This window comes from Peromyscus eremicus, chromosome 13, assembly GCF_949786415.1.
Source record: "Peromyscus eremicus chromosome 13, PerEre_H2_v1, whole genome shotgun sequence".
Taxonomy (NCBI): Eukaryota; Metazoa; Chordata; class Mammalia; order Rodentia; family Cricetidae; genus Peromyscus; species Peromyscus eremicus.
In genome coordinates, this window is record NC_081429.1 from 33,136,548 (window position 1) to 33,152,984 (window position 16,437).

At 45.9% G+C, this 16,437-nt stretch overlaps 2 protein-coding genes across 3 annotated transcripts in view; both read right to left on the reverse strand.

Annotated features, from left to right (window-relative positions):
- Positions 1 to 13,277, reverse strand: part of Acsl3 (acyl-CoA synthetase long chain family member 3) — a 59,754-nt gene extending 46,477 nt beyond the window's left edge. Inside the window, exon 1 of one of the 2 annotated variants that reach the window (XM_059278752.1) lies at positions 13,154 to 13,277. The gene's annotated coding sequence lies outside the window, so the exon portion shown is untranslated. Of the gene's footprint in view, positions 1 to 7,069; positions 7,184 to 13,153 lie in introns of those variants that run through there. The other variant, XM_059278753.1, reaches the window with a different exon arrangement.
- On the reverse strand, positions 175 to 7,183 carry LOC131923631 (U3 small nucleolar RNA-associated protein 14 homolog B-like). Its single transcript, XM_059278751.1, has 2 exons — positions 7,070 to 7,183; positions 175 to 5,049 (listed from the first exon to the last, which is right to left on the reverse strand). Exon 2 carries the CDS (start codon positions 4,986 to 4,988, stop codon positions 2,616 to 2,618), a length of 2,373 nt encoding a protein of 790 aa, XP_059134734.1. The 5' UTR covers positions 4,989 to 5,049; positions 7,070 to 7,183; the 3' UTR covers positions 175 to 2,615.
- Positions 13,278 to 16,437: the final 3,160 nt, after the last annotated feature.

Here is a 16,437-nt window from a genome sequence, read left to right on the forward strand (position 1 = left end):
CACATGGGTGAATTAGAAATGTTGAATAATGAGTTATTGGGCGCAGTGATACATGCCTATAAGCCTGGCTACTCAGAAAGCTTAAGCTGTAAGTTTCTAAATTCAAGGACTACTTGAACTACATAATGAGCTCAATCCTGGCCTGGGCAACTTAATGAGACCCTGTCTTAAAAATAAAGGAGCCGGGCAATAGTGAACCGCGACTTTAATTCCAGCACTTGGGAGGCAGAGGTAGGCAGATCTCTGAGAGTTCGAGGCCAGCCTGGGCTACAGAGTGAGTTCCAGGACAGTCACTACTGTTACACAGAGAAACCCTGTCTTGAAAAACCAAAAACAGAAAAAAAGGGGGAGGGGGGTTCCCTGGGGGTGGGTGGGATACAGTTCTAAATGTAGGGAGGCAGCTGCAGATATAGCTCATCAATAGAGCTCATAAATAGCATACATAAGGCCATGAGTTCAATCCCAGTATCATAGAAAAAGATTATTAATCCCAGAGGTTTCCTGGGGAGGCAGGATGGAGAGCTCAAGGCCAGCCTGCCAGCCTGGGCTACACATCAAGGTCAAAGCCAGTCTAAGATGCAGATTAAGACGCTCTCCAAAAAAGAAAAAGAAACAAAACTGAGGATGTAGCTCAGTGGTAGAGCACTTGCCTAGACTGGCTGAGGCCAAGGTTTGAGGCCCAATTAGTGGGAGAAGAAAAAACAAAATTTAGTAATTTAGATGACAACTTTTCCTATAATCCTTGTATTTATTTATATATAAAATTATAAAATATAATATATATAATATATAAAAATATAAAATATGTAAATTATAACTTTCTTAGCATTGTCATCTATTTTATAAGTTTAGTAATTCTTGTGATCCTAAATTTAAAGCTGCTTCCAACAGATTTGCCCTACTCAAATTTTTCCATAGAATGTATTCCTTTATGGTAAATACTATACTCACCAAAAAGCAAGAAGAAAAAATACCCTACAGAGTACTACCTTATTGAAATGACTCAAACAAGCAAAAAGCACGGACCCAAAGAGTTTGATTTGTGGATCTCAAGAACAAGATTCCCATCAACAGAAAACTAATTCAATATTTTAAAAATGAATAGTTACAATGGGCTGAGTATGACCCCCACTCTGAACACCATCCCTTTCTAGCCTCACTTGCCCCATGGATCTGGTCCCAAAGACTCACAGATGGATTCTTGGCAGCCATGTTCTTGATGGAAAAAATCTTGAGCACCAAGTGCCAAAACATGACCTCCCCCTCAAGAGTCTCTATTCCTATACTCAAGGAGACAGCTGTAGTTAACCCTGGTCAATGTCACACATTTTGGGACCCAATTTAGCTGAAGCCTCCCCAGACAATGCCTAGTGGGGGCTAACTAGAAGTTATTTCATGTGTCTTACTGAGTGGTTCTTGCCAGTCTATAAAGCTCTAAACCCAGTTTTGCCACTCCCTCACTGCCCACTCTAGCCATCACTTACTAAAAGATCCCTCTCTAACGATGAGATCCTTACCTGGAACTATGTAGACCCTCCCGGCCTTGAACTTGCAGCTATCCTTCTGCTTCTGCCTGCTCCCAAGTGCTGGGATTAAAAGGACTATCCCATTATGCTCAGTTTCACTTCACACTTATCACTCCACCTTTCATCTTTCCAAGAATAAATAAATGGAAAGCTAAATCCTCCCAGGTCCAAAACCCTGCTCAAAACTTCAAAGCATGCAGTAAAATTCCCTTTGCCCTTTATTCTCCAGATCTCTTGCCAAGTGATTGTTCTACTTCCTATCATCCACCCTCCTGCTCATGCTCACTCTAACTTCTATAGCTGAAGTCTTTAACTCTCACTCCCCTCAATAAATCCTGTATGCACACTGCCAGCTTGGCACCCACATTCCTTTAACATAAAGGTCACCACATCTATCCCCTATACAAATCTTACTTGCTCTACATTGCCTAAGAGAAAAGAAATAAAATGTAATTCCAAATTTATCTGCAAAGCATTTAAGGCCCTCCACAACTGACTTTTCAATCCTCCCAATTCTGTTACACTTTATTCTTAAATAAACTCTAGTCACCTCTATCCTCATTGTGTTCTCCAAATCTCTAAATTTGTTCATTTTTGTCTATTAACTCTTCCTAAAATACTTTTGGGGTTGTTTTGTTTTGTAAAGCCAAGTTCTCACTCAAGTAAATAATTCTTTTGACTCAGCCTCTCATAATGCTGGATTACATATATGAGCCACATTAGAAGCTATTAACTTAATATCTAAACTAATTGAGCATTCTTTGCAGCTCATACTTCCTCTGCCTTATCCCAGATTGAATTTCTCTGTCCACTCACTGATCCCTCTTTAATCCTAGGATAGGTACTACACATAGGTACTCTAACTTATGGTAGTCATTTTTCCCATGAATAAATCATTTCTATCTTTATCATATCTCTCAGAATGGAATGGAAGCTCTTTACTAGACAAAAATGTCTTATTTCTACAATGTGGTTTAACTACAAAGTGTTCTGTCAATTTAGGAAATACCCCTGAAGCACTATGAAGCAACCAAGAGAAACACTCAAGGTTCCTAGTCCCAGGAACAAAGATGCTAGTCCCCTGGCAGCTCAATCTGCAGAGCTTTTCTTCAGCTGTTTTTGTTGCTTTTTGGAGAGCCGCTTCCGATTGCTCTGTAGGACAGAAAGGTCGGACCTTGAGGAAGAGCAGTAGCCCACATTTTCTGCTTTTAAGGGCTTAATAATATGGCCTAGTTTGGTGCTAACCTTGGGAACTGTCAGCTTTTGGAAGGCCCTCTGGGTGTTCCATGTGCACCCAATAGGGTTCTGGATAGTCCTTTCAAATTGCTGGTGATTGGTGAATGGGTGTGGAACAGCCTGCACCTGATGAGCTGCTGCATGGATGTTGCGCTTCTCATTGATAATCACATTTGGCAAATTCTTGTCTTTTCTTGGAGCACTTTCAGGAGCTTTAATAAGAAAACGGCGTCTTTTCTTGGCACTGGGCTTCAGGCCTATACCAACCCACTCACCCCATCCAGGCAATGTCAGGTCCAAGTCCTTTGGTTTATTCGCCTCTACAGCTTCCCTTTTCTCTTTCAAGAATTCTCTGACGACATCATCCCCAGCAAAAGCTTCCTTTATTATCTGCTTGTGGTCTGTCTCCACTTCATCTTCCAACTCCTCTACTGTGGGCACTGCCAAAGACTTCACAGAAGGTCTAGTAGATAGGAGATTCTGTAAATCAATCATCGGTTCCTTTTTTCTTTTCTTTCTGGAGGCATCAGGTATACTGGGTGGCTTCCTCTCCTTCCCCTCTCCTTTTACCACAGGTCTGGGAAGCCCCTTTTTTGGATAATGTCCCTCTTTGCTCAACTCTCCTTGTTCTTCTAGAACATGTGCTCTCTCTAGCCTTTGAAGCATCGGGCTCTCCTCCGGAGCAAGTTCCTCTCTCTGGATCTGGAGAACAGTTCTCACTGAACTCCCTTTTTGCTGCTCAGATTGATGGTTTTCCTTGTGGAGTTTCTGAAGCAATAGCCTCGATTCAGATAATACCTCCTGGCTATCAGAGTCTTCAGCTTCTTGGCCACCCACTGGCTTAGCACTGTTGGGCTCAACCCTTTCTTGAAAGAATTTTTCTTTCACCAAAAGCTCTTCTGCCACTGGTTTCTCATCTCGCTCACTTTCAGAAGACCCATCGGCCACCAGTTCGGGCAGCTGTCCAGGGTCGGTCTTGACCTCACCCCTTGCTGCATCACTGCTGCAAGTGCTGAGCATCCAGGGATTCCGACCAGCTGCATCCATCTGTAGGTGGTCCATTCCATCAGAGGCAGGGATTATTCCCTCTTTGGTGCATTCCTCCTCCTCCTCCTCCTCCGCTTCACTCTCCGAAACTACCTGGAGTTTCTGTGTCAGTTCTCTGTTCTTCGCCAATTGTTCTTGCATAGCTTTGCGAGCCTCCAGGTCATATCTGGCCCTAATTGCCTTTGACCTGGCCCATTTCCCACCGCCCTGGTGCTTAAGGCTCATGCGCTCCATCATTCTGGCCTCTTCCATTTTTCCCAGTTCTTGCAATGCAGCACTTGGGTAGTCCTTCCATAACTGCTCAAACTCTTTTAAGGCTTTCTTGGTCTTGCCTTTCTTTATAAATTTGTGATACTTCTTACTTTTGATTTTCTTCTCTCTTCGAGCTCGGGCCTCATAGTAGGACTGCAGAGCTCGCATCCTCTGGAGCTCTGCTCGGTGTATTTTCGCTTCTTCCAGGCTCATGGCTTTAAGGGAGGCTTTTTCCATGGGAGTCAATAAAGGGTCTGTTACTGGCTGCTTGTTCTTGTGAAGGAGGTTGAAAACTTCTTGCTCCAGGGGAGTTCTTGTTTTCCAGTCAGTGAATACATGTTCAATGGGAGCAACAGCTGGCGGCTCCTTCTCCATAGGAAAAACCAGCTGCTCTGCTTGCCGGTTCTTCAGAACAACGGGATCCCACTTGGAGAGCATCTGTGAGGTTTTGCTGAATGCTGCTTCCCTGAGGATCTGGTCAGCCTCTTTTTTGTCAAGGGGTACAGCAAGAGTCTTTGACCTAGACCTAAGCAGTTGCTTTTTCACAGCAGTCAACGAAGATAAAGCTGTGGCAGACTCCAGCAAATCTGAAAGAACCAGCTTTTCACCTGACCCTTCAGAAGTGACATTGAACTCGGACACCATCAGACTAGCCTCCGATCTCTCGGCCAATTTCCAACTCTTCTTTCCGCCAAGGGAACTGACTGCTTCCAGAAGCTTTTGACATTTTCTTTCTCCATCACTGGCCCCCTCATCTTCACTTGTACTCAATGGGTAGTGGTTTGGCAAATCCACTAGTTCGTCCTGGTGGCTCAAAGGCAGAAGCTCTGCCACATTCTTGGTCATGGTCATGGTAGCAGCCTGCTTTCTCTTGGCAGGCTGTGAGCTCTTGAAGAAGCGTCCGGTCTGACTCCTCTTTGGCTCCATCTATTTCCTGCCCACTGTCTCTGATATAGATGTGTTCTGAGAATCTTAGTTACTGAGATGTCTAAAGAAGAAAAGACCCATATAAATACCCCAGCAATTTCCATGTAGTCAACATAAAATATACAAGCCAGCCAGGATGGTGATATACGAGGACAGCCTAGGCTACATACGACTCAGTCTCTCCAGGTGGTGGTGGTGGCGGCGGCGGCAGCAGCAGCAGCAGCGCACGCCTTTGATCCCAGCACTCGGGAGTTCGAGGCCAGCCTGGTCTACAAAATGAGTTCCAGGACAGCCAGGACTGTTATATAGAGAAACCTTGTCTCTATATAACCAAACCTTGTGTCAGGGGAAAAAAAAAAAAAAAAGACTCAGTCTCTGTGTCTGTCTCTCTCGTGAGTGTGTGTGTGTGTGAGTGTGTGTGTGTGTGTGTGTGTGTGTGTATGTGTGTATGGACACCTAAAAATTATGGCACAGGTAACAAAAATCTCAAGCCAAGGAAAAGGAAAGCGGAAGTGAAGATAAAGAGCCATGATGGAAAAAGACTTTATGGCAAGAGAAGATCAGACGGGAAACGAAGTCCAATGGGAAGGCCAAAGGTTGTGGACAAGGCTCCATCACCAGTCCTAGCCGCATCATGGCAACCAACTCAAGATGAGCTTCTCAATATACTTCCTGGACAGAACAAGTGAAAAGACCACCCGCCTTCTTCACTTGCTATACCCCAGAATTCATCCAACTTTAGTTCATCTGACAATTACTCTGAGTTGATTCACTGAATGAAATGCATGCAGGATCTTAACTGGATCTGTCTCTCAAGTCTCTGCTCCACGCCTCCCCCAAAGGATGTATTCTCCTCTCCTTAGTCCTCAACAGCTGACCCTCAATGCTGGCCAATGATGCGCTCTTCCAAACCCCACTGCCCCTCAACATTCACTGTGAGCACCTTCCTTAAACCTCTGTCTACTTCCAACCCACCTCAAGGCTCACTTCATTTCCTTAGCTGACCCTTCCTTCCCTGGCTACTCTGACCAAACAGGAGCTCCCTGTCCACGTTCTTCTCACTTGGCCTTTACCATGCCTTGTATTATCTTCATGGAGCTTGCAAAAACTTAAGGAACACTTCCAATCAATCCCCTTTAAAATGTAGACTTGGGGCTGGAGAGATGGCTCAGTGGTTAAGGGCACTGGCTGCTTTTCCAGAGGACCTGAGTTCAATTCCCAGCAACCACATGGTGGCTCACAGCCATCTGTAATGAGATCTGGTGCCCTCTTCTGGCCGGCAGGCATACATGCAGACAGAACACTGTAGACATAATAAATAAATAAATAAATAAATAAATAAATAAATGAATGAATGAATGAATAAATAAATAAATAAATCTTTAAAAAAAATGTAGACTTTATATAAGTTTGTTAACCTGCCAGATTCAGAATGCTTGTTACTATGTAATACAAAAAAAAAAAAAAAAAAAAAAAAAAAAAAACAGAGACAGGAGAAGAAGAAAGGAAAAAGCAAATTAAAACAGAACAGAAGAAAGGCAGAGGTAAGGAAAGCAGCAAGCACTCAGCTGTGTCCCCTCAACTACTGTTCTCTTCCCCGCATAACTCTGTGAAATAAGAATTTAAACTGTCATATTACAAAAACTGAAAGGGGGCTGGAGAGATGGCTCAGAGGTTAAGAGCACTGACTGCTCTTCCAGGGGTCCTGAGTTCAATTTCCAGCAACCACATGGTGGCTCACAGCCATCGGTAATGAGATCTGGTGTCCTCTTCTGGCCTGCAGGCATGCATGCAGATAGAATACTACACATAATAAATAAATGAATCTTTAAAAAAAAAAAACAAAAAAACACTGAAATGGAAAGCTAAGAGACACGGTATTACATGTCTGTAATCCTAGCACCTGGGAGACTGAGACAGATTTTAAGGTCAAGGCTGATAGTATGGGGTTACATTTAGAAGAAAACAAAAACAAAAACAAAAACAAAAAACCCTGCCCCCACCCTACCAAAAAAAAAACAAACATTTCTTAGAAAGAAAACAAAGTCTGAGAAAGAAGTGACTAGCTCCAATTTACATACCAAGTTTTATATACAGGGATGGCAATGGTGCCTTCTCCACTCAGCAACTCAAAGTTGATGATATGGCATTCAGAAGCTGAGGCAGAAGGATCTCACATTCAAGGCCAACCTGAGCCTCACAGCAAGTTCAAGGTCACCTTGGAGTTACCAGTGAGACTCTGTTTCAAAATAAAGAGAGAGAAATGCCACCTGAATTATTATCAGTCATATGACATAAGCCTTATAATTAATCAAAGTAGATGTCTGTTACCTGAGGAAATGAGAATGTCACAATGTCAGCCTGCTTGCAACGTGTTACACACGGAAATTTAATTTTCCCAAGAAAATTAAAGCACAAGTCCAAAATAACTAACGCTAAATAAAACAGAACAAAATCATGGGGTCAGTGAGACGGCTCAGTCAATAAGGCTTGCCTGCCACCCAAGCCTAGAGAACGGAGTTCGCTGTCTAGAACCCCCACAAAGGCAGGAGAGGATCAACTCCCAAGCTGTCCTCTGACCTTCACGTGTATATTGTGGCATGCACACAGGCACACGTAATCATATATACACATGTCGTTTGTTTTCTGGTCTTTTGGGGGGGCTTGCCACCCACCTCCCAAATAAATCACACACATGGAGGCTCGTTCTTAATTATGAATGTCCGGCCTTAGTTTGGCTTAGTTTCTAGCCACCTTTTCTTAACTTTAAATTATCCCATCTACCTTTTGCTCTGGGCTTTTCCTGTTCCCTTCTGTAAATCTTACTCTTACTCCATGGCTTGCTGTGTAGCTGGGTGGCTGGCCCTGGAGTCCTCCTCCTTCTCTTGCTCCTCCATCTCCTTCTCCCAGATTTCTCCCTCTATTTATTCTCTCTCTCTCTCTCTCTCTCTCTCTCTCTCTCTCTGCCTGTCATCCTGTCTATTTCTCTCTCCTGCCTCACTATTGGCCGTTCAGCTCTTTATTAGACCATCAGGTGTTTTAGACAGGCACAGTAACACAGCTTCACAGAGTTAAACAAATGCAACATAAACAAAAGGAACACGTCTTAAAATAATATTCTACAACATACACATGCTATTAACTTTTTAAATAATAGAACAACTAGTCAATATTCCTCAACTTATGGCTTTCTACTTACATACAATATCTCAAACTCCACTAAAAAGAGGTTCTAATATATAAGACACTTCCTTATGGTGTGACTGTAATACAGAAGCTAATGCTATTTCAAGAGAGAAGGCAAAGCTAGGTGGCGGTGGCGCAGGCCTTTAATCCCAGCACTGGGGAGGCAGAGGCAGGCGGATCTCTATTCAAGGCCAGCCTGGTCTACAGAGCGAGTTCCAGGACAGCCAAGACAACACAGAGAAACTCTCGAAACACCAAAAAAGAGACGGAGCTGAGCAGTAAACTGCATTCTCTAAAAACAAATAAAATTGGCTCATATTTATTGTCAGCAATACTGCAAGCACACTTAAATTCTCCTTCTCACAATAGTCAACAATAGGTTCGATTATCATCATCATTCAGTAAAGAAACCAAGGCCCAGAAAAGGTAACTAAGCTGTCAGGACAGTCATCTAGTGAGTGAGAGGATTCAAACCCAAGCATTACCAGTATCAATCAACCTGATGCTTCTGTCCAACAATCACCATGGGGAAGAAAGGAGTACTACACTTTACAAGGAAATTCTTGCAAGAAGCAGGTACTAATGCAAAGAATTGGCAGAATGACTAGTACTTACAAAGAAGAAACATTCAAGGGAAATGGTTTCTCTGGGGGTTTTTTTGTTTTGGTTTGGTTTTGGTTATTCCAGATAGGGTTTCTCTATAGCTTTGGAGTGTGTCCTGGAACTCACTCTGTAGACCAGGCTAGCCTGGAAATCTCAGAGATCCACCTGCCTCTGCCTCCTGAGTGCTGGGATTAAAGGTGTGTGCACAACCACCGCCAGCAGAAACGATTGTTTCTTTGTGAATTTTTCCTACAGTCTTTTGTGAAATAATTAAGTATGTACAAATGGAAAAATACTAAGAACATTTTGAAAACTAGAAACAAAGAAAGTAAAGCTAGACTGATTAAAATAAAAATTACCAAAAAGAGAGCCTTAAAGGAAAAGTATTTACTAGAGTTACTCTTGATTATAAGGACAAACGTATCAATTCTTCCCATGCTCCAGCAACTTACTCAAATAAGGTAACCATCTATAATCCAACAGCACCCTCTCCACCAAGCCTCCCTTTAAAGTATAAGATCAAAACCTCTATTAACAGGCCAAGCAGTGGTGGTGCACTCCTTTAATACCAGCATTTAGGAGACAGAGGCAGGAAGATCTCCAAGTTTGGGGCTAGCCTGGTTTACATAGTGAGCTCCAGAATAGCCAGGGCTACCCAGAAAAACCTTGTCTTGAGGGTTTTTTTTTTTTTTAAATAAAAAAAATAAAACTGTTAGTAGTGGGGTATGGTGGTGCATGCTTTTAATCCCAGCTCTTCAGAGGCAGAGGCAGGAAGATCTCTGTGCACTGGAGCAAGACCAGCCTGGAAGACAGCCAGGACTACATAAAGAGACGCTGTCCAACAAACCACCTGTCTCAAAACAAAAGGGGAGGGGAGGGGAAAAAAAAAAAAAAAAAAAACTCTGGGAAACACTTCCTATCTATTTGTCTGGTTTCCTCACCTATGGCTTGACCCATCCTGCCACATTGGCAAGGGTCACCAAGAACTTCTCATAGGAGAGAACACTCCTCAGTACTGACTGCCTCCCTGCAGTGGTAAATTACTTCTGGTAATTTTCTCACCGCACTGAGATGGTTAATCCTGATTGTCAACTTGACTGGATTAATAAATACCTAGAAGATTAGTAAAGCATACCTCTGGTTAGGGGAGAGGGTCTAGAAGGTATTTCCAGAGACAATCAAATCACAGAGCTCCAGCCTAACTGACCTACTAACCCTTGATGGATTCATAGCACAGCATAAGTAGGAGGTGTCTTTGGAAGTCATGCATCATTGGGGGGGGGGACACCCTTGGGGGTTTATCTTCCCCTAGAACCTTCCTCTATCCCCCTTTCTCTATTCCCTGGCCACCTTAGTATGAAATGCTCTTTCAACAAGCCCTCTCCCTCCCACTAAAACACAGTATCTTGGAAACTATGAGCCAAAAGAAATCTTTCCTGCCTTCTTTGAGCAGATATATTTTTTGTCACAATAACACACAATAACACCACTCTTCCTAGCTCTTTTGCAAACTGCCTCTTCTGGTCAGTACTAACACAAGCCTCTTTCTGCTCTTCTGTGAGCTCCATAGGCAGCCTGACATGCACATGGCTTCAGAAACTATCACCTCTCCAACAGAAGGTCCCCAAGTGGCTTAAGTCCATCCTACTTCTGAATACTAACCCAGTACCCAAAAGAAAAGGCAACTCCAATGGAACAATTCTACACCTAGAAACATGTTCTCCCACATCCAAAACCTAGTTCTTTCCCAATAAGCCTCAGCTCAGAGAAGAAGAGCGCAGGCACTGCCCTCCAGCTGCCTGAGTCTGAAACAGTGCCTTCTCACAGTTCATATATTTATTACCATTCCATGACAACTTTACATCTAACATCTCCCTCCGCGTTCTTGAAATTTTCGTCATCATAATAACCTCTTTAAAGGCTCAACTAATCTAACATATGACAGTTTTAAATGCTTGACTGAAATATTTATATAGTTAACAGTTTATATTTCCCAATTCATGCCTGGTTTTTCTTGCTTCCTAAGAATTGAAATGTGTTTGGTTGGTTGGTTTTGGAGACAGGGTTTCACTATGTGGACTATGTAAAACCAGGTTAGCATTGAACTCAGAGATCTACATGCCTCTGCCTCCCAAGTGCTGGGATAAAAGGTGTGTGCCACCACATCTAGCTAGGAGTTGAAATTATGTTAAACTACCCAGAATATAAACTACAATGAATACTTTTGAAAGTTATGATGCTGCTTATTGAAAATTAGAAAAGCCTGTCACTTTGGGCCTAGCATGGGCATTGGAAGAATTGTCTAAATTATACCTTCAGATCCAAAGCTCATAAAAGATTCTTGTTTCTGAACTATTCATGGGGAGAAAAATCGAAGTACTACAGGAATATTTAAACTTTAAGCACCCTAAAGGCAGGCAGAATAAATGCTTGGAAACATTCCCTATCTCACTCAGATCTCTTGCAACGTGAGCTGAAATGACAATCCGTTGGAAACAGATATTGAAAGGAAAAGAATTATAGTTGCTCAAAAGTGTTTAAGCTATTGTGCTACATACATTTAATTACAGCCTCCGAACACAAGGCTGAAATCTAGGAAAATCTCACACTGTCAGTTTTTAAAAGGCAGCTCCCCAGATTTCCATCTAATCGAAATCCTCATTATAATCTCCACTCACTCAATACCTCACCTTTATTGCATGAACATAGCTTGCAATCACCAAATCTACAAGATCATTGGCTTGGAGTCTAATTCCTGCCTAAGGGCACAGGATCACATCAATTCTGTCCCTGTTGTATTTCCCTGCACCTGACAAGGTGTTTGACTTAACAGAATCGGGAAGGCTCAAGGTGAGCAATTAACTGAATCAGGAATGAGCCAGTGGTGTTCCCCCTAATGTCCTTCACTTTGCCCTTCTTTCTTTGAGGACGACATCTTGGACTCAGAATACTTGTGCTTGAAGTCACACCGCACAAATGTCCTACAAATCCAGTAACTGGGCTCCAAAGACACCTGGTGACTCTCTCCTATGGCTAATGTCACTGCAATCAAGGCAGACGAATCAGAGAACAACTTAAAATACAACCAGCCTTCATCTCTGCATATGCGGACTGCACAGGAAGATACCAGAAAACACAAAGTCTGTGCAACTGACTCCAGCGTGCCAACACTTCCTCTCTGAAATAAGCTTCTCCTGTTGTGCTTTTAGAGGTAACTCAGCAGCACTCTTTCTTCAACAACTCTCAGAACCAACGTGGACATACAAAACTGGCTACCACCAACAAGAAAAACAACACCGAACTCTGCAGAGCCCAGCAGAACCCCACCCCACCCCACCCCCAGACCCAAAGCCACGGTGGAAACTGTTCATTCGTGCTGCCAACAGCTGCAAGCTACTGAAGCCATCAGAGTAAGTGCTCTGGATTCAGAGGGGCCCTCCTGAGGCTCCAGTTTCTCCTACTAGCTCAGGTCTAGGGTAAGTTAATGTGTCCACGGTGCGAGTTCTCTCGCTGTAAAATGGGAACTGGCAGCCGTCCTGGCGGACCAACAATGTAAACATACCTGTGCATAAAAGTACTCGGCGTGTGGCGTTTAACAAAGGCTCAATCATCTCAGCTCTGCCATTCTGATTAGTTATCACCACTTCCACAAAGCCGGCCCCCTCTCTAGCTTCTAGATAATTCCCAAGAATTACCCTGCCCTTCCTATCTCGGAGGGGATCTACGGAGAAGAGATCAGACTGCCTGTTTTAGAACCAGACGGGGCACCGCGGCGGGATCTGCATCTGTGAAATCCCTTCACCCGATCACACCTGACCCCCTCCCCGGGGGGGGGGGTGGCTGCTGGTGTGTGTGCACCGCATGACTGACTCGTGGGAGACTAAAAACCCACTTCAGAGGGTAAACCAGAGAGAGAGAGACAGAGAGAGGTCCCCACGCCAGTCCCACCGCCCCGCACACGCAGTTTCTGCCTCCCCCGCCTCCCCGCCCGCAGCAAGCCCCGGCCTGGGTGTCTGGAGACCGCTGGGCGCGGGTTCCTCCCACGGACGCCGCGCGGCCGCGTGGAGCGGGACGACCCCACCCCCGCGCCCGCGCCGGCGCCCGCAGCGGAGGCCGCGGTGCATCCTTCCTCCCGCGCCCCCCCGGGCCGGGGCTCCACGCCGGCCGTTTCCCCGACCGACCCCGCGCGGGCGCCCCACTACTCCTCCTCCTCACCCTCCTCCACCCACCCCTTAACCCCCCCGACCCCGACCCCGCCGCGGCCCGGCCGTTCCCCCTCATCGGGCACCGGCGGGCCGCGTGCATGCCGAGGGGGAGGCCTCGCCGCCATCCCGCCGCCCCTCCGTCTCCTCACAACGGGCGCTGCGCACACTCACCGTGGGCTCCGACCCACGCAGGCAGGCCTGGCTAAGGACCCCGGAGCGGTTCCCGCCCCAGCGCCACCTCGCCTCAGGACCCTAGCGGAGCGACCGGGGCCGCCCAGCGAGATTCGGAAGGACGACCGGGGCCGCCGCCTGCTCCGCCTCCCGCTGCTCCGCCGCCGCCGCCGCCGCCGCCGCCGCCGCCGCCGCCGGCTCTCCGTCCCAGCCCGCAGCCCCGGCCGCAACCGCAGCGACGCTCCCCCGGCGCCGGCTGAACAGCGTCTGTTGAGCCGCAGTCCAGGACGCGCAGCCCCGGGCCGGCGCTCGTTGCATATGCAAAGAGGCCGCCGCCCATTGGCCCGCGGGCGGTGGCGCGTGCGGGGCTGGGCCTATCAAATGCCGGGCCGGGGTCGGGGGGGGGGGGGCGGGGGGGGAGCGCGGCGCTGGCGGCCGGGGGCGGGGCGAGGTTACTATAGGTCATTCTGCCGAGCGGCCCGCCGCCGGCTGGACGGGGCTGGGGCTGGGGCGGGCGGGGGGCGGAGAGTGGGGGGGGGGATGGAACCCTCCGGGAGGGGAGCGGCGGGACCGACCGGCTGCACGGGTTGCTGCTGCTGCTGCTGCTGCTGCTGCTGCTGCTGCTGCTGCTGCTGCTGCTGCAGAGGGGAGCGGGACCTGGGGGGTGGGAGGGGGGCGGTACGAGGGAAAGAGGAGAGGCGGGGACAAGGGTTACCCACCTGCAGAGAACCGCAAAACCCGCTTTCACTGCCTGGATGCAGAAAAATCTCAATGTAGAGCGATCGAGAAAAAGCATGCTTGGTTTTTTGTTTTTGTTTTTGTTTTTTTTTTCATTCTTCTCTGGAATGGATTCCTTAGCCTAGTTGGAGCAGGAATTTCTAGCAAAATCTTGCAGGCGGGGGTGGGGGGCGGGGGGGATGACGTCTGGAAATGCCTGTGGAGGGAAAAGGTTCTAAAGCTCAAAGCACGCCCAGTATTATTTCTCTTGCATGGGCTTCACTTAACGCAGTGTGTAACCAGTTTACCCCCCTCAAAATCTTCGCGTACCCCAGGTTTCATGTTTGTTTTCAAAGGGCGAAAGTTTACTCCAAATTATTGTTTATGAACGGGAAATGGTGTGTGTGTGTGTGTTTAGCTAGCCATTGTACATCGTTTTGGACACCGCACCAGGGAAAGGCATGTATTAAGGTTGCTTCCCCTACCCCCCCCCCACACACACACACCCCACACGATTCAAACAAAACACACACAGAGCGAAGCACAAATGACTGAAACAACCACTCCGGTGTAATATTAGAAGACTGTTCATGGCAGGATTTTTTTTTTTCTTAACCCAACGTATTATTTAGTTGGTCTGTGAACTTTTCTTGAAGTAGGTGAAAGGTTGAGTTGCTGAGGTAGCCTCAAGCAAAGGCAGAGGCTCACTTCCCAGGACAATCTTAAAAAAAAAAAAAAAATAGGCAGGAAGCTGCCAGAACCTGAGCTAGGTGGAGCCACAATGCGCTCGACAAAGACAGCTCACACACCTTGGGCCCCTGGCCAGTCTAAAAGAACAGACAGTGCTTGACTCAAGCAACCTGTTCCGACGAGGAAATCGACATATCTGTCGCTTTTCATCTTGTCCAAGGAAACCCTGCCAACAAATGGAATGCAGAATTTCTGCTATATAGACGTGGTAATCCTAGAACCACAAGAAAACTCTAGAAAAACTAAGCGACTTCGAGATAGGAAAAAATGAAGATTGAACCTTCCTCCCACATTAATAAACATAAAACACATGTGTAGGATTCCAGGGATGTCTTTTCTTCCTTATCTCTTTATATGTTAGACAATATTTTATGGACTTGTATTTACGTTTAACAGAAAATACTCTTGAAATTCAAACACTGTTCGCTGTGTAAGGCTAAACAGAAATTATTGTATTTCTATTGGCTAGGCCTCTTTGTATGGTTGTTTCGTTACTTGTGGGAGAATGGAAACCAAGATCTTGGGTAGCTCAGACAGGCCTGGATTTTTACTATATAGACCAGGGTGGCCTAGAATTCATGGTGATCCTAAGTGGTTCTAGAATTACAGGTGTGATCCACCAGGTTAGGCTTTGTTTATGTCAGGTATTGGGCCTTACACTGTGCCAGAAGCCTGGCCTTGAACTCCAGGCAATCTTCCTGCCTCTCCCAGGTTTATTTATTTGTTATTGTTATTGTTGCTTTAAAAACAGCAGGGGACCGTGTCGTTAATCTCAGCACTCAGGAGGCTGAGGCAGGTGGATCTCTGTGAATTCGAGGCCAGCTTGGTCTACAGAATGAGTTCCAGAACAATCAGAGAAACCTTGTCTTGAGGGCGGCCAGGGTGGGGGTGAGGGAGAGGGGACATCAGGGTATGATGACACATACCTTTAATCTCAGTACTCGGAAGGCAGAGGCAGGTAGATCTCTGAATTTGAGGCCTGTCTGGTCTTCTTAGCAAGTTCCAGGCCAGCTAGAAGACTTTTTTTTTGGAAATCCTGTCTCAAAAAAAAATAAAAAATAAAAAAATAAAGGCTTGCAAGGTGGTTCATAGGGTAAAGGTGCCTGTTGCCAACTTGTGGCCTGACTTCAATCCATGAACCATATTTTGGAAGAAGAGAATTGGCTCTCAAAAGTTGTCCTTTGACCCTCCCTGAAGCACAACGGGATGCGTGTACGCAAATACAAAAAAAAAAAAGACAAAGAAAAGGGGAAAACGAAAATAACCTGGGTGTAGTGACTCACATCTGCAGCCCCAGCGCTGGAGACGCTGAGGCAGGCAAGAGGGCTGCCATGACAGGGACCCCAGCTAGGGCTGAAGAGAACTGTAGGAGTGAACCTCGAGAGTGAACCTTGTCTCAGAATAGCACATACACACACACACACACACACACACACACACACACACACACGTGCTTTTCTCTTACAAAGGTTTTAAGTGTGTGTGTTCATTCAGAGCTTTTTAGGGTATTGAATTTTGATTACATTTTTTTCTTCCTTTTGTAAAATTTCGAGTCAGAAACTGTTAATGGCCAACCAAAGGAAATCATGAATAGGAACAAGGCAGTCCCTTTTGCCATTTTGATATATTTCCAACTTAAAGGGACATTGAGGGGACTTGTCTACAATTGGCATGAACATGTAATGGTCTGTTTCCTGTGAAGACTCATAGAAAGGCTCTGTGATTATATCACAAAAACTACATTTTCCATTCTGACACAGCAGCAGGACCAGCTGATATTCACTGGTTTCACCGGGAATGGTTTTGTTGTTTCGCTT

Bases quoted from the DNA above. Each gene is read 5' to 3' on its own strand.
- LOC131923631 (XM_059278751.1), bottom strand. From the start codon at position 4,988: ATGGAGCCAAAGAGGAGTCAGACCGGACGCTTCTTCAAGAGCTCACAG.